A 16662-nucleotide genomic window follows, 5' to 3' on the forward strand; every position below is an offset into this window, starting at 1 on the left:
ACTTAGGAAAAAAAAATGCAAAGCATTAGATTCTGGATCAATATTACCATGATACATGAAGGGTATAAAGGATTTTAGGTCACTATATGTGGCAATTGGAAACACTGGAGTCCGAAAGTAGAATTTTATCAGAGCAAAGAAAGCATCAATAAGAATTATTAAAGGTGAAAGCATTAAGCAACAAATTCAGAATAAAACTCCTTGATTTAACTGTATTAGAATTAACATTCAGAAAGGAAATGTCAAAGAGATGCACATAGTATGTTAATTCTTAAAAAAATGAACTGAAATGTTTTTCCGGCAGTGAGTAAGCTTGATTTCCCTGTTTGTTTGACTTTGAGATCTGTTTTGCCAACTAGATTACAGACAGTTCAAAATTGAAAAAGTCAGATCTATATTCCAAACTATTGATGACAATATATGTAATATATATGAAAAAAAGTAAATCTTGAGGAAGTATTAGAAAACATGTGTTGAGATTAATCATGTTCCAATGTTTCCAACCCCTTATGAATTTAACATATCAAACAAGATACTTCTGAGTGAAAGGGTAAAGGAGTAATGAAAAGTCATTTACTGAGTCTTGGTAATAACTTCTTGGTAAAATTCCCAGAAACTGAGATGTGAATGATTCATATGATTGAGTAACAAATACTTTTCCAGATCAGTTTGTTCCTAATGTTTTATTTCAACAAAATTGACAGAGGACTGGTTTATTATCAAATAGAAGATTTAATGCCATTGTTAATGATAGGTCACTATTTTTGCTTATAATAAAAATAGAATGATATTGTTCCATAAAACTATTTTGTTTCCTATTTTGTTTTTCTACTGATATATTGGAACAAATTTTCTTTTTTCTTCTTTTTTTGATATTCTTAATAGTTAATTATAAACTAGTTTCACAGGCCACAAGGAAGTAAAAGGACTATGTACAGCCTTACAGGAAACACTCAGGGAGCTGAGGAGAGCCAAGAGGAGTCTAGGGCCCTGATGGGGGCATTCCTGGGGGAGGGGACCCTGAAAGGGAAACCAGACAATCCTGTGAGTAACCAAGAACAAGGGCATAACAAACAAACAGGTCTGTGGTAATGTGGCCCTGTGGAATCTGGCCCATGCTTTTGTGGAGCTGCTTCCGTAACTCTGAGGCCAAAGGTCAAAGAAGGCCTGCATCCTCCTGGGGTGGGAGACACATCCTGAAGGGAGAATGTGCATTCGAGTTCCTTATCCAGTGGCAATCCTCACTGGGGGATCCATGGGAGGCCTCATATCAGGTGCTGGGCCCATCATGCCTGGAGTTGGTGACCCCTCAGCCCATAGATGGTGGAGGATCTCCTCTGTCAGTTGGCTATTTGTTTGGGGTCCCTGAAATCCTAACTGTGGCAGCAATAGCCATGGCTGCAGCAGTACCTCTTCCTTGCAGGGCTATCACCAGTTGTGATAGCCCACCACTCCCTGGGACTGGCCCATAGAATTCTGCAGGGGCCTGGGTCATTGAAAGACCAGCTGGGATTCCTCTGCCAGCAGCTCTGCCAGTGCTTGGGCTCCTGGCAGCTGGCAAGTGGCACTCAGACAATGTCAAATTATCTTTGGGATTATCCCATTATCTTTGCGAGGAAGTTCCTCTATTGTCATCAAGACCAGATCCTATCCCTGTAGCAACACCAGACTGCTGCCTCCATTTTCTTTACTTTCTGCTTCTTTTGAGTTCTTTGGTTTGAACTCATTACAGTCACAGAGTTTCAAATTCATATGCTTGTTGAAAGCCGTGAAGGTGCAAAGCAGCATTGAAAAGCACTAGTCAGCCGGTCATTTTCACTTTGTTTTTTGTCTTGCTAGAACACATTAGTGTGATGCAAATTACAATTTTCTTGATGTCTCATCAATTATATAAATTTCTTATATATTTATTCCCCAAATATTGATTTTTTCCTTGTTACCTCTTATTCTGGGGTTCTATTAAATATATTTTTAGAACTTTTGGTCATAACTTATATATATTTTATACTGTTTTCTGTATTTTATCTTCTTTTGCTCTCCTTTATATTCTTTTTTTTTTATTAAAGATTTTTATTTATTTATTTGACAGAGAGAGATCACAAGTAGACAGAGAGGCAGGCAGAGAGAGAGAGAGAGAGAGAGGGAAGCAGGCTCCCTGCTGAGCAGAGAGCCCGATGCGGGACTCGATCCCAGGACCCTGAGATCATGACCTGAGCCAAAGGCAGAGGCTTAACCCACTGAGCCACCCAGGCGCCCCTCTCCTTTATATTCTGTAGTCAATATTTTTTTTCTGACATATTCCAGTTTGCTTATTATTTCTTCAGCTCTTTCTAACTTGCTGTTAAATCCATTGATTATTTCTTAACTCCAATTTATACATTTTTATTTGTGGCATTTCCATTATATCATCATTTATAATTTCCAGTGCCCTTTTTCATATGCTTCTTTTCACGAACATCAGGCTCAAAACTCAGCTTCATTAAGCATAGTCTCAGCACCAAGCAGAACTTCTGCTAGTTACAGTCCTATTGGTATTTTTACTCTGTTTTTCCTGTACATAAAAAAAAAAAAAAAAAAAAAAAACCCTAGGAAAGCCTCCAGTTACTCTGACTTATCTACCAAGACAATGGAAGTTATCTCTTTAAGTATCAGTATTGTCTATTTTACTGGTCTGGTTAAAAAATTCCAAGGTTTTGAGTGGTCTATCTCCAGACTTCTTCTCCCCCTGAAAAAGCCTTTGTTATTTTTGGTGTGGTTTTAGAGAATGTCCGTTTTCTTCTTTTGGGGATAATTAGGTATATAGATAGATATAGAAATAAACATAATGGTAAATATCCAGTTTTGTAATAAATAGCAATCAGGTGTTTGCCTAATTTTTCCTTCTATATTTAATTTTTTAACTGACTACTTTAAATATTCAGCTTTTTAATTACATTTTCCTATGTATAAAGAAATGCTGGAATTGAAATTATATATCCTTGAAATATAACAAATGTGAAACCAGTAGGGAATACTAAATATTAATTATATTGCCTTATCTTCATTTTTGAATTTTTTCTTAAGAGAAATAAACTTTAATAAACTTCCATGTAGAAAAATAATGGATTCTATCACTAGGGCTGTCTTAATACATGGCAAGGACATGACCTGTGAAACAAAAGAAATCTGTCCTTCCCTGAGTTGGTCTTAGTGATCACTCCTGAATGATACAGTCATATAAGTTATGTATTATTAATGACATGAGGTAAACATTACCATCAGCATTCTGTAACTCCTTTGCCAATGTCACAACTTATGGTATTATGGTGTCTATGTAAATGTGGGCTGATAGTCTGAAAGTTAAATGAAAATACTGAAAACTATTTGAAATCAAGTAGTGGGAAATAAATGCGTGTCTCTTTTTAAAGGCTTAGGAACGTAGGCTCTACCTACATTATGTAAAAATCACCAAATATTCTAAACAATTCAGTGAAAGAGCCAATCAGAAAGAGAAAGACAAATACTATAAGTGGAATTTAAAAAAACAAAACAAATGAGCAAAGGGGAAAAAAAGAGAAAGAGAGAGATAAACAAGAAATAGACTGTTAATTATAGAGAACAAACGGATGGTTATTGAGAGGGTGTTAAATAGGTGATGAGGATTAAAGACTGCACTTGTCTTGATGAGTACTGGGTGTTGTATGGATTTGTTGATTCACTGTATTATACACCTGAAACTAATATAACACTGTGTGCTAACTGAAAAATTTTAAAAAAATGAAAGGAGAGAGAGAGAGAGAGAAGGAAGGAAGGATGGATGAACAATTAAATGAATTTTTAAAAATCAGATAATCTGAGAGTTTAAACATCTCTATAAATTCTGGGATTCTTGAAAGTACATGGAGTCATCATATGTTGAAAAGAATTACAAATATTTGCAATTGTGTAGGCTTAGATAATTTCTTTTTTTTTTTTCTTTTTTTTGGCTTGGATAATTTTCAAATGATAGTTTTAAATCTATGACATATATTAAATTGTTGGCCTTTTTTTGAATATTTTAAATGTGTTGTGCTTTTTTTCTTCATTTTTTAAAAAAGTGTGTGTTTTTTTTTTTTTTTTTTCTTTAAGGGCTACAAGTCCTCCTTCCAGACTACCTTCAAGAGCGTTTTGTACAAGCAGCGTTAAGCTACATTGCTTGCAATTCTGAGGGAGAGTTTATCTGCAAGGACAATGATTGCTGGTGTCATTGTGGTCCCAAATTTCCAGAATGCAACTGCCCCTCCATGGACATTCAAGCCATGGAAGAGAATCTTCTTCGAATAACTGAGACCTGGAAAGTCTACAACAGTGACTTTGAGGAATCAGGTAAGAGAATTTTTAATGTAACATTTAAACTTTGTCAAAATAATACTATGTTGAAATGAATATTTTATCTCTTTGGAAGAAAGTATGATTACATAATTGGAAAGCCTTTCATTTTTTTTTTTATTATTCTTTCAAATAGACATCTATATAACTTCTATTACCAGAGATTCAGTATTTTTACTGAAGGCATATGTTGTACTTTGTGTATTATTAAGTATTATTTGTCACTAGAACCTCACCTGCTCTTGAGCTGAGTAATTTAGCAAAGAAAGTCTTTGCCTTTCTCAATATAAGAATTTATCATTTGATTTCTCTTGATATCTCTCTAGTCTTTTCTAGTGGTCCCTGAGTTTCACTTGTGAGGCAAAATGCAGAGAGCATTTGTTCTATACCTTTTTACATTAACATGAATCTCATGAATGTGCAAGATCACGTAACTACTGATTTTTTTAATCAAATTTAAATCAATTTTGATTTATGTTCAAATTTGGTTTTTGTTATCAAATTTTGGTTTTTGTTATTTCTGAATTTCTGTGAGTGCATGTATGTGTTCTCAATGTTTTTTCTTACTGATTGCATAACCTATAATAGCTTTCATTTCATAAAACAGTGAATTTTAATAAAAGATTAAGGATGTCTCAATGTAAAATTTAAAATATTAATAAAAGTATACATAATAATACATGATTAAGGAATAATCAAAATCATTAGAATGTGGTGAGTGTAATTATGTAGTATTTACTCAAAAGTGTTGGACTGACTTTCAAATGGGCAAAAGAGGTTTTTAACCACCAAGATATCAGACTTATATGCTTGAGATTATAATTCTTTTGGTGATTAATTCAACAAAACATACTTAAAAAGTGATAAAATTCAACATCCATTCCTGAGCAAGGCCCTTAACAATTTAGACATGAAAGGGACATATTTCAACATAATAAAGACTATATATGACAAGTCTGTAGCTAATACCAGGTCAGAAGCAATGCAATTGATTGTTACAAAGCATCATCTTTTTGTTGAGAAGAGCCACCAAATTATAAAATAGAAAGGTAGGTAAATAAATATAGGAAGGATTAATGAATTTATGATTTCTCAACATATATTTTGATCAGAATAGTACATAATAAATAATGCTTTTCAATTTTAGTAATGTTTCTATTTATATAAACAGGAAAAACTATCTAGAATCAAAGATCCTTATCTCCTTGAAATTGTTAGAAAACCTAAAGAAATTCTTTTTCTAATTTTTGTATATATATATATATTTTTTTTAATTTTTAAAACCTTTATTTAAATTCCTCTTAGTTAACATACAGTGTAATATTAGTTTCAGGTGCACAATATAGTCATTCAGCACTTCCATACAAAACCCATGCTCATCACAAAAAGCCCTTCCTTAATCCCCTTCACCTATTTATTCCCCCACCCACTTCCCCTCTGGCAACCATCAGTTTGTTTTTTTATAGTTAAGAGTCTGTTTCTTGGTTTGCCTCTCTTTCTTCCTTTTCCTCTTTTGTTTCTTAAATTCCACATATGATTGAAATCTTATGGTATTTGTCTTTCTATGACTGACATATTTTGGTTGACATATCCTTGTCACTCTAAATGACAAGATTTCATTCTTTTTTATGACTGACTCACACACACACACACACACATACATACATACCACATCTTCTTTATCCATTCATCAATTGATGGACACGGGTTGTTTCCATATCTTGGCTATTGTGGATAATGCTGCTATAAATATCAGGGTGCATGTATCCCTTTAAATTAGTATTTTTCTATTCATCAGATAAACAACTAGTAGTGCAATTGCTGGAACCTAGGGTAGTTCTATTTTCAACTCTTTGAGGAAACTCCATACTCTTTTTCAGAGTGGCTACCCAGTTTGCATTCCCATCAACAGTACAAAAAGCATCCAAATCAGCAAGGGAGAATTAAAACTTTCACTATTTGCAGATGACATACTACTCTTCTTAGAAAATCTAGAAGACTCCACCAAAAAATTTCTAGAACTGTTAAACAACTTCAGTAAAGACACAGGGTACAAAATCAATCTACAAAAATCAGTTACATATTCTATACACCAATAATGAAGAAGAAGAAAGAGAAATTAAGGAATAAATCCCATTTACAATTATACCAAAAACAATAATATGTCCAGGAATAAACCTAATGAATTTCTAATTTCAAATTTCTCTTTCTAGTGTTCCCAATAAAATATTCATATATCATGTATGAGACATTTATCATGTTCTATTCACGTAAACTATCTGATGTTAAAAAATAGTTATGGAATACAACACTTTTAGATAAGTTACAATATATGGTAGTCTCCCTAGTGTTAAATTTCTAAAAAACAAACAAACTGGGGCACATGGGTGGCTCAGGCAATTCATCATCTGACACTTGATTTCAGCTCAGGTCTTGATCTCAGGTTCCTGAACTAGAGCCCTGTATCAAGCTCTGCACTCAGCGGGGAGTCTGCTTGAAGATTGTCTCCCTCTGTCCCTCCCCCTCTCTCTAATAAATAGATAAATCTTTTTTAAAAAATAAGAAATAAACATAAAAAAGAAAACAGAAACAAACAAATAACTTCTATCTCATATTACAGTGTATGATAGATAGGTTAGGCCAGGATATCCTCTAAGCCTCTCTGTATTTGTAGAATTAACAGGGGGAATTCAAAAGGGGAATTTTCCCCCTTTTCATTTTGCTTTGAAAAGTGTATTAAATAAAATAAATAAAAATCACCAAATGTAGTAGGGCAGCACTTCCACTGATAGTAATTAGAAAGGTGAATAATTTTTTAAATTATATTTTCAAAGACATAATAGATCACCAAAGCAACAAAACTAAATAGAATGAGATTCCTGACAGGAGGTATAATCTCGGTATTCACATTTTTTCTTTCCCTCCTTTTTTTTCCCCCTCCCTCTCTTCCTCTCTCCCTTTCTTTCTTTATTGCTTGCAACTTCCTTCCTTCTTTCTTATTCATTAATATGTTTAATTCTGTAAACATCTGACAATTCTTGATTTAGAGTAAAAGCTGAGGACTGTGCATTCCCCCCCACAAAAAGTAACTGATAAAAGAAAGAAAAACTAGCAAAACTTTTAGTGGTTGTGGAGATCAGACTGACAAATTTCTAGATTTGGTGGGCCTAAATAAGTTTAGGTTTAAGACAAAGTTTATACTGAATTTAGATACTTCTGGGTGCTATGGAACTAAACAAAGTTCTCTGAAGAATGAAGTTTATCACAGACTTTCAAGAACTTAAGACAAAACCTCTCTAGAGTGAGGAGCTTGAAAATAAAACTGGCGAGGTTGGAAAACCTTACAGAAAATGATGAATTGACACAGTTTCTGCAACTGCTTTTCCCTGGGGCACATTTATCAGTTCAAGGCAGAGTTAGAAGCTGAGAGCCTAGGATTAGCTCCTGGAAAATGCTGCTCCTCCAGAACAAAGAATCCAGAAGAAAATATTGCAGTTACAGTAGATCAAAGTGAGAATATTGGAGAATGACTTGAAGGCTTTTAAATATGTGACTAGTCTCCTCTTTAAAGACATTTGCCTTATTTTGAACATACCAGGGGCATATAACTAAAGAGATAAAATAAAACCTCTGAGTGATTAAAATTGAATCTTTGCAGTGTTATTGACCTGAAGAAGCAAATGCTCAAAAGGTGGAGAACAAGAGGTAGATTGAGTCCTATACAATTATAACCCGGCACTAATACGGTTTAAATCCTGCTCTTAAGGAGTTGATAAGGAGTTGATCCTGAAAGTATCAACTCCCTACTGTGTCTGTTAAATATGAAGAGGGTGACCTCATGAGGATGAAAACATTTTCTAAAGCCTCTGCTCTTCTTTTTATATCTGATGGACATGAAACCCTAATTTACAGCATATGAGCACACAAGACCATGTAGCTAACATCAAAGAGAAAAGAAACCAGACAAGTGATGTAAGATGATCCAGATATTGAAATTAGTAGGAAATATTTTTGGATAATTATTATTAAAATATTCAAAAATAAACAAAAGAAATGATCATGTAGGTGAAGATATTGAAAAGTTCATCAGAGATTTGGAATCTATAAAAGTAGACTAAAGGACCCTCTAAAACATAAAAGTATAGTATCTGAAATCAATAATTCAAAGTCTTATTTTAATAGTTTTGCACAATGGATAACAAAATTAGTGAATGTGAAGACATGTTAATAGAATAGACGAAAATGGAAGCAGTGAAGAAAAGAAAAACAAAATATGGATAAGTACACAAGTGAGAAATTCATAAAAGGTCTAAAATATTGTTGAATCTGGGGCACAGGTGGGGTAGATGGGAAAATGGCAAAAACAATATGCAAAGGTATAATGGTAAAATGGTACAATTTTTTTATAGCTGAAAACTTACACATTCAACCCACAGATTAAAAAAAAACACAGAAAACACAAACACAAATATAAATAAAAAGAAAATCACAGAAAGGCACATAAGAGAAAATCTGTTAAGAAAAAAAAAAGGCAGAAAATATTTTTCAATATACCTAGAGGAAAATAAAGACATTACTCTCAATGGAGTAACAATGGATCTGACTTATCAAAAAAATTTTTTTTGCATCTTTAAAAATAAACATTATAATAAACAACATTAATTTAGAATTATATACCAGTACATAGTATTAAAAAAAAAAAAAAAACAAGGTGAAAATAAAGATGTGTTCAGAAAAGAAATGGAAGGTAAAAACATGGAAATTCAAAGAGGAAGAGGAATACTAGAAATAGCAAATACGTATGAGTAAATACAAGTGAAGATTGACTGTACAAAATAATAATGTGATGTGGAAATTATATGTATGTATATAGGATTTTAATATATTGCAATAATTAAAAATGGGTGATGAATGGAAAGAGCTAATATTCTCAGTATTACAAGGTGCTGCCATTGCTGAGGATGTGTTAAGAAATATAATTGATAAACCAAGAATATATATTATAATCTCTGGGATAACTCTAAAATAAGGAAAAATGTTTAATTGAAATCTAGAAGAAGAAAATCAAATAAAAATTATTTGATTACTTCCCCAAAAAAGACAATAAGATAAAAAACCAGAGAAAAAGTAATCTGGATCAACTAGATAAATCCAGTGTAAAGGGAAAGGTTTAGATTGTGTTTTCAATAAATTTTGTTCAGTCAGATATAATCCCACTATAATGGTTAGTATATTAAATATTCTATTTTTCTTATTACATTAAATATTCTTAATAAAAGACCACAGGACTGATTAAAATAACACAACAATAATAATAATAATAGTAACAATAAAAGATTATTTGCTACTTACTAGAGATGTAGATAAATCAAGGTTAAAGGATGGAAAAATATGTAATATAAACATTAGCCAAAAAATACTAAATGGTAATGCAAAATATATTAAATGAAATAAAAATATTTTTTGATAATAACATAGTCAATCTGACAGGAATATATATCATAATTATTAATTTATATGAACTACAAAATAAAAATTGTACTCTACCAGTTAAATAGTCAAGTTAGATTTTATTTAAGACTATTGTAATAGAGGAGAGAGACTTATAGTAGGGAAGAGAGGTTGAATGCAAATCCTCTGAAACAAAAGACAGCAGGATTTTCAATTTTCATGGAAAAGTGTTAGAAGACATGAACAGGAAGGCTGGTCAACATGATTAGACTAGCTGTGCTTACTAATTGTCTCTTACTTAAGCTTGTCTTCTACTTTCCCACAGAAACTGGGAAATAAAAGTGTTAGCTCCTTCTCTCAGATGATTACTTTTCAAAATGATGACTCCCAGATCTTTAGGAAAGACAATATGGTTTGTAAAAGATTTACATCTTAAAAGGGACACTGAGGGGCACCTGGGTGGCTCAGTTGGTTAAGCAACTGCCTGCAGCTCAGGTCGTGATCCTGGAGTCCCAGGATCAAGTCCCACACCAGGCTCCCTGCTTGTCAGGGAGTCTGCTTCTCCCTCTGACCTCTTCCCTCTCATGCTTTCTCTCTCTCTCTCAAATAAATAAATAAAATCTTAAAACAAAAAAAGGACACTAAAAGAATTTGCAATTGCAAGTTTTCAGACAAAAAGGGAGATCAGGGTCTTATAGTCAAGAAGAAACCTATTTAAAATTTAGGCAAGTTGGAAAAAAAAAACAATGTTATGAACAGACTCTCAAATACTAGTTGTAAAATTAAAAAAAAAGAAAGAAAGAAAAAAAAAGAAATTTAAAACTTCCACAGTCATGTGATTTCACTCATATATGGAATTTAAGGAAAAGCACAGATGAACATAGGGGAAGGAAGGGGAAAATAAAGCAAGAGGAAATCAGAGAAGGAGACAAACCATAAGAGACTCTTAACTCTAAGAAACAAACTGAAGGTTGCTAGGGGAGGTAGGTGGGGGGGATAGGATAACTGCCAATTAAGGAGGGCATAAATGCCAATTAAGGAGGGCACTTTATGTAATGGGCACTAGGTGTTATATGCAACTGATAAATCACTAAATTCTACCTCTGAAATTAATAATTAGTAATGCAGTATATTTAATTAATTGATTTTTTAAAAAAACTTCAATCAAAAACACCATTAAAAATGAGAAGACAATTTATATAAAAGGAGAACATATTTGGAAAACATTTGTCAAACCAAGAACTCCTATGGATGATATATACAGAAATCCTTCTAATCAATTAAAAATCAATAAAGAAATGGACAAAATATTTCAATACCTTGAAAAAGATGAGATGCAAAGGTAAAATAATGATATGACAAAATGTTCAATAGCTTTGTAATCAGAATAAGGCAAATAGAGTCATAAAGCTACAAGTGATAGCACTACACACCTACCAGAATGGCTAAAAATTTAAAAAGAAAAAGAAAAAAGAAAAGGAGAGAGGGAGTTAAGGAAGGAGAGAAAGAGAGAGAGAGAGAAAATAACAAGTATAGTAAGAATTTAGAATAACTGGAACTCTTACATAATAGTGCTGGGTATATAATTAATTCCTCTTTGGAAAAAATATGTGCCAGCATCCACTAAAGGCAAATACATCATATCCTTTAAATCACCAGTTTCATTCCTGGATAGAAATTTAGAATATGTACATATTCACCCCCAAATTGCTAAAACCCCAAATTGCTAAGGAAATATTGAAAATGAAAAACAAAGCTGGGGACATCACATTGCCTGATTTCAAGCTTTACTACAAAGCTGTGATCACCAAGACAGCATGGTATTGGCACACAAACAGACACATAGACCAGTGGAACATAGTAGAGAGTCCAGATATGGACCCACAATTCTATGGTCAAATAATCTTTGAGAAGCAGGAAAAAATATCCAGTGGAAAAAGATACTCTCTTCAATAAATGATGCTGGGAAAATTGAACAGATATGTATAGAAGAATGAAATTCGATCATTCTCTTACACCATAAACAAAGATAAACTTAAAATGGATAAAAGGCCTCAATGTGAGGCAGGAATCTATCAAAATCCTAGAGGAGAACTTAGGCAGTAACCTCTTTGACATTGGCCATAGCAACTTCTTTCAAGACACATCTCCAAAGGCACAGGAAACAAAAGCACAAATGAACTTCTGGGACTTCATTAAGATCAAAAGCTTCTGCACAGCAAAGGAAACAGTCAACAAAACAAAGAGGCAACCCACAGGATGGGAGACAATATTCTCAAATGACACTACAGACAACGGGCTGATATCCAAGATCTATAAAGAACTCCTCCTTGGAGCACCTGGGTGCTCAGTGGGTTAAAGTCTCTGCCTTCCGCTCAGGTCATGATCGCAGGGTCCTGGGATGGAGCCCCGCATCAGGCTCTCTACTCAGCAGGGAGCCTACTTCCCTTCCTCTCTCTGCCTGCCTCTCTGTCTACTTGTAATCTCTGCCAAATATATAAATAAAATCTTAAAAAAAAAAAACTCCTCAAACTCAACACCCCAAAAAAACAGATCATCATGTCAAAAAATGGGCAGAAGACATGACCAGACACTTCTCCAAAGAAGACATACAAATGGCTATCAGACACATGAAAAAAGGTTCATCATCATTAGCCATCAGGGTAATTCAAATCAAAACCACATTGAGACACCACCTTACACCAGTTAGAATGGCCAAAATTAACAAGACAGGAAACAAGAAGTGTTAGAAAGGATGTGGAAAAAGGGGAATGCTTTTACACTGTTAGTGGGAATGCAAGTTGGTGTAGCCACTTTGGAAAACAGTGTGGAGATTCCTTAAGAAATTAAAAATAGAGCTACTCTATGACCCTGTAATTGCACTACTAGATATTAACACCAATGACACAGACATAGTGAAAAGAAGGGCCATCTGTACCCCAGTGTTCATAGCAACAATGGCCACAACCACCAAATTTTGGAAAGAACCAAGATGCCCTTCTACAATGGATAAATGGATAAAGAAGATATGGTTCATATCTACAATGGAATATTACAGCTCCATCAGAAAGGATGAATACCCAGCTTTTGTATCAACATGGATGAGACTGGGGAGATTATGTTGAGTGAAATAAGTCAAGCAGAGAAAGTCAATTATCATATGGTTTCACTTACTTGTGGAGCATAAGGAATAACATGGAGGACATTAGGAGAAGGAAAGGAAAAGTGAATTGGGGGAGATTGGAGATGTAGATGAACCATGAAAGACTGTGGACTCTGAGAAACAAACTGAGGGTTTTGGAAGGGAGGGGGCTGGAAAGATAGATGAGCCTGGTGGTGGGTATTAAGGAGGGCACATATTGCGTGGAGCACTGGATGTGGTGCATAAACAATGAATCTTGGAACACTGAAAAAATAAAATAAAACTAAAAATAAATAAATAAATATATGTACATATTCACAATAAATATACAAAAATGTACAAGAATGTTCATAGTAGCATTATTTTCAACACTCTGAAAGTGGAAATTACCAAAATGCCTATTGAGACAGGAAAAGTAGAAAGTCATGGTGTACTTACTCATTGAAGTTCTACGAAACTAAGTGTGAAGCTAAGTGTGTACATGATTTATCCAGAATGTTAGGAATAACTCTCTTAAGCATCATATTAAACAAAGGAAACCAGACTCAAAAGTACATATACTATGTGATTCCATTAATATTAAGCGTAAAAATAGACAAAAGTTTGTCTGTTCTAGTCCACGTCAGAGCTTTGGTACCAGCAGAGGAAGAGCTGATGTGATGGATGAGGGTCTGAATTGCTTCATTGGCGCTAAATGATTCTTTGCTCCAGAGGCTGGCTCCATGGTATGTTCAGTTCATGAAATTCGGAGTCTACACTTAAAATTTGTGCATCTTATAAATTAAAAAAATAAATAAAAATAAGAATAAGAATTTTGGCATCTTAATAATTAGGAGGGTAGAATCCTAGAATAGCTGAATTAACTAAATGTTTTTAAAGCTCATTACATGTTATGTGCCAGAATAAGTAATTGGTCAAAAATTAATCAGAAATATTCAATGGCCAGATGTTCTGAACTACTAGTTAAAAGCTAGTGCTAATTAAAGTCAGAATTTTTACCAACATCACCACCTCCCCACCATCCACCACCACTTTAAAAAAAAAAAAATCTGACTCTAAACTCATATGTGGACTGCCCAACTAAGGTTTAAAACCAGATTCTTACCATATTGGCTCAATTGTGTCAATGTTGGAAAAACGATGATTTATGGAATAAAGTTATTTTTGGATGATATTTCTGAAACTATTTCCAATATTGAAAAGAATTATTTAATTATTTTTGCAGTTTAATTATTTATTCCAATTGGTATGTAGTGTATTTAGCTAATTCATATTTAATTTGAGGAGTGGTGTTACTTTGCTGTAATTTTCTGATTCATCATAGATAATATTGAGCTTTTTTTTTTCAATTTCAATGTATAAACAATTAACACAAACTTTTACTAGTATTTTACATCTTTAGTAGAACCACACTCAGTTACCCACACTTGGAACCAAAACCAGGTAAAATATTGTTTTACTGGACTCCTTTTAACACTAGTAGAATATTTGATAGTTTTGAGAAGAGGTTTTTTGAGATGTAAAACTTCCTCTATTTTTTTTTAATTTTTTTTTTTTTTGGCCTCATGAAGATAAACACAATATAAGAAGTAATGAGGCAGATACCGCATTGGGAAAGGTTTTCAAATGTTCTCACCACCCACAGGCTCCTATAACTTGATAGACTTTATTCTAAGTGCTTTGATTGTAAGGATATGCACCAATTTATTTCATTTTCCTGATGATTAAGAATGATGATTATGTTACTTCAAATATTTAATTTAACTGAACTTGACAATTTTAATGTAAATAATTAATACACCAAAAATATATTTTTATTAAAGCTGAAGAAAAAAATCAGCTTGTATTTATTTTACCAGATTAGAATTACATCTAAATTTATAAAATTCTTCCTTAAACACAGATAATACATGTGAAAATGTGTATGTTAAAGTATATAGTAACAAAATAGAATGCTAATATCAATTACCACACAAAAAGGAAGAAAATAAATTCCAGATTTTACTGGATCAGAATAACTTGTTTATAAATACCTTTCTGTTGTATTTTCTATTATCACCAAGTATAAAATTAAATCATAAGACTAGATTAGTGTAGAATGCTTAGCCATTTTCCTATTTGATTATATATGATTCATTTTGTTCTGTAATATAAGTCCTAGAAAATATACCTTATACAGCCTGCCAAAAAAGTGTTAGAAAATTTCAAAACAGAATGTATTTTTTTTCATAACTTGCAATCTGAAAAAATTTTGGCTGTATAAACTATATTTAAACAAATCTATTCATTCTCTACCTTTATATTTTCAGAAATAAATGAATGTTGTTTAATAAGAAGTAATGGTAGCATATATGTGATGGTTATAGCAAAAGAATGGAAACAAGATAAAGATATAGAGAGATATACAGGGAAATACAGATGCAGAAGAAAAATAAAATATACACACAGTAACTGTAACCAAACAAACTGATTTATATGTTTTGTTTAATTAGATAAAAACAATTTTGTTGCCAGTTATTTAGAGATCAGTTCTACTTAGGTCTTGATCAATAATTCTAACCTAATGAAAAAACTGGAAGTGCTTACAGTTTTACATATATATTTAAAAAAGCAAACCTCAAATTTATTTTGATTTGGATTATGCAATCATTTACTAAAGTTAGCAGAAAAATAAAGAACTACTACATAGATAACAGTATAGTATCTTTTTCATATAATATTCTAAATTATGCTTAATCCTTCTTTGGATGAATAAGAAAATTACTTAAGCTATAACTATGGAATATAATGATACAAGTAATAATTTTTAAGTAATAACAAATCTTAAAAAATAAAGGGTTTGGTTTACATAGAGCGCAAATGTTTTAGAATTTTTTTGACATAACATCTTTACTCCTCAGAGAAATTGTGTTATCACCTGGTGTATGGACAATCTAAGGTGTATTGTATGCTGTCAACATAAATCTTTATCAGAATCATGTCTTATTAAATGTAAGGATATTCATTTGATAAACCAAGAATGGCAGCTGGAGGCCACCTTGTAATGGAAATTGTCTAGGTGTTACTTCTAGAGAACACTGTCCATTTAACACTTCACCTGAAAAATGGATAAACTTTCTAATGCTATCATGACAAAATGTATGTACTATAAAAGTTGGGTTAACTCAATTTATAAATGTTAAAAAAATTATTATTTCCTCTCAGCTTTTTTAAAATGTAGACTATTATTACTTTTTCCCCAAAATAGTTTCTCCCTCAGATGATAGTTAACTATAAGTTTATAGAAAAACAATACATTGCAGAGAAAATAAGTATCTCTGAATAAAGTTTTGAATTTTAACTAACTGTCCAGTTCACATGTTATAATATTTAATAAACTCTTACTGTTTGCTGCTCAGTATTCATTCCTGTTCCCTGACATTAAAATATTCCAAATTTTCTTCGAGGAACCCCCATTCCCATTTTTAGTATTACAGTGTATGGTACTTAGCTTATACTGAGATCCAGAATTGCTCTCTGACTAATGCAAGCAAATCATAAGAATCCATTCCCCTAACTATATAGATCAGCTTAAGACACATGAAAAATTGGGTCAATGAGACCCAGAAATATATTTCCTTGGAGTATTTGAAGGAGATGAAAGATTCCTAATTTTTCCACAATAGCTATGGGGAATTCTATTAATTTGTCTTCTTAAATATGAAATAAGAACATAGTCTTAA

General features: G+C 32.7%; 1 protein-coding gene and 1 pseudogene across 2 annotated transcripts in view; one reads left to right on the forward strand and one right to left on the reverse strand.

Moving 5' to 3' along the window:
- LOC111151092 (BMP/retinoic acid inducible neural specific 3) overlaps window positions 1–16662 on the forward strand; it is a 390590-nt gene that overhangs the window by 260713 nt on the left and 113215 nt on the right. For both annotated transcript variants that reach the window (XM_022508861.1, XM_022508862.1), the window contains one exon: window positions 4108–4344. In XM_022508861.1, coding sequence (XP_022364569.1) covers window positions 4108–4344 — 237 coding nt within the window. The remainder of the gene's footprint in view (window positions 1–4107; window positions 4345–16662) is intronic.
- Window positions 883–1788, reverse strand: LOC111150948 (annotated as a pseudogene).

Source organism: Enhydra lutris, unplaced genomic scaffold, assembly GCF_002288905.1.
Source record: "Enhydra lutris kenyoni isolate GAN:26980312 unplaced genomic scaffold, ASM228890v2 scaffoldscaffold25, whole genome shotgun sequence".
NCBI classification, from domain to species: Eukaryota; Metazoa; Chordata; class Mammalia; order Carnivora; family Mustelidae; genus Enhydra; species Enhydra lutris.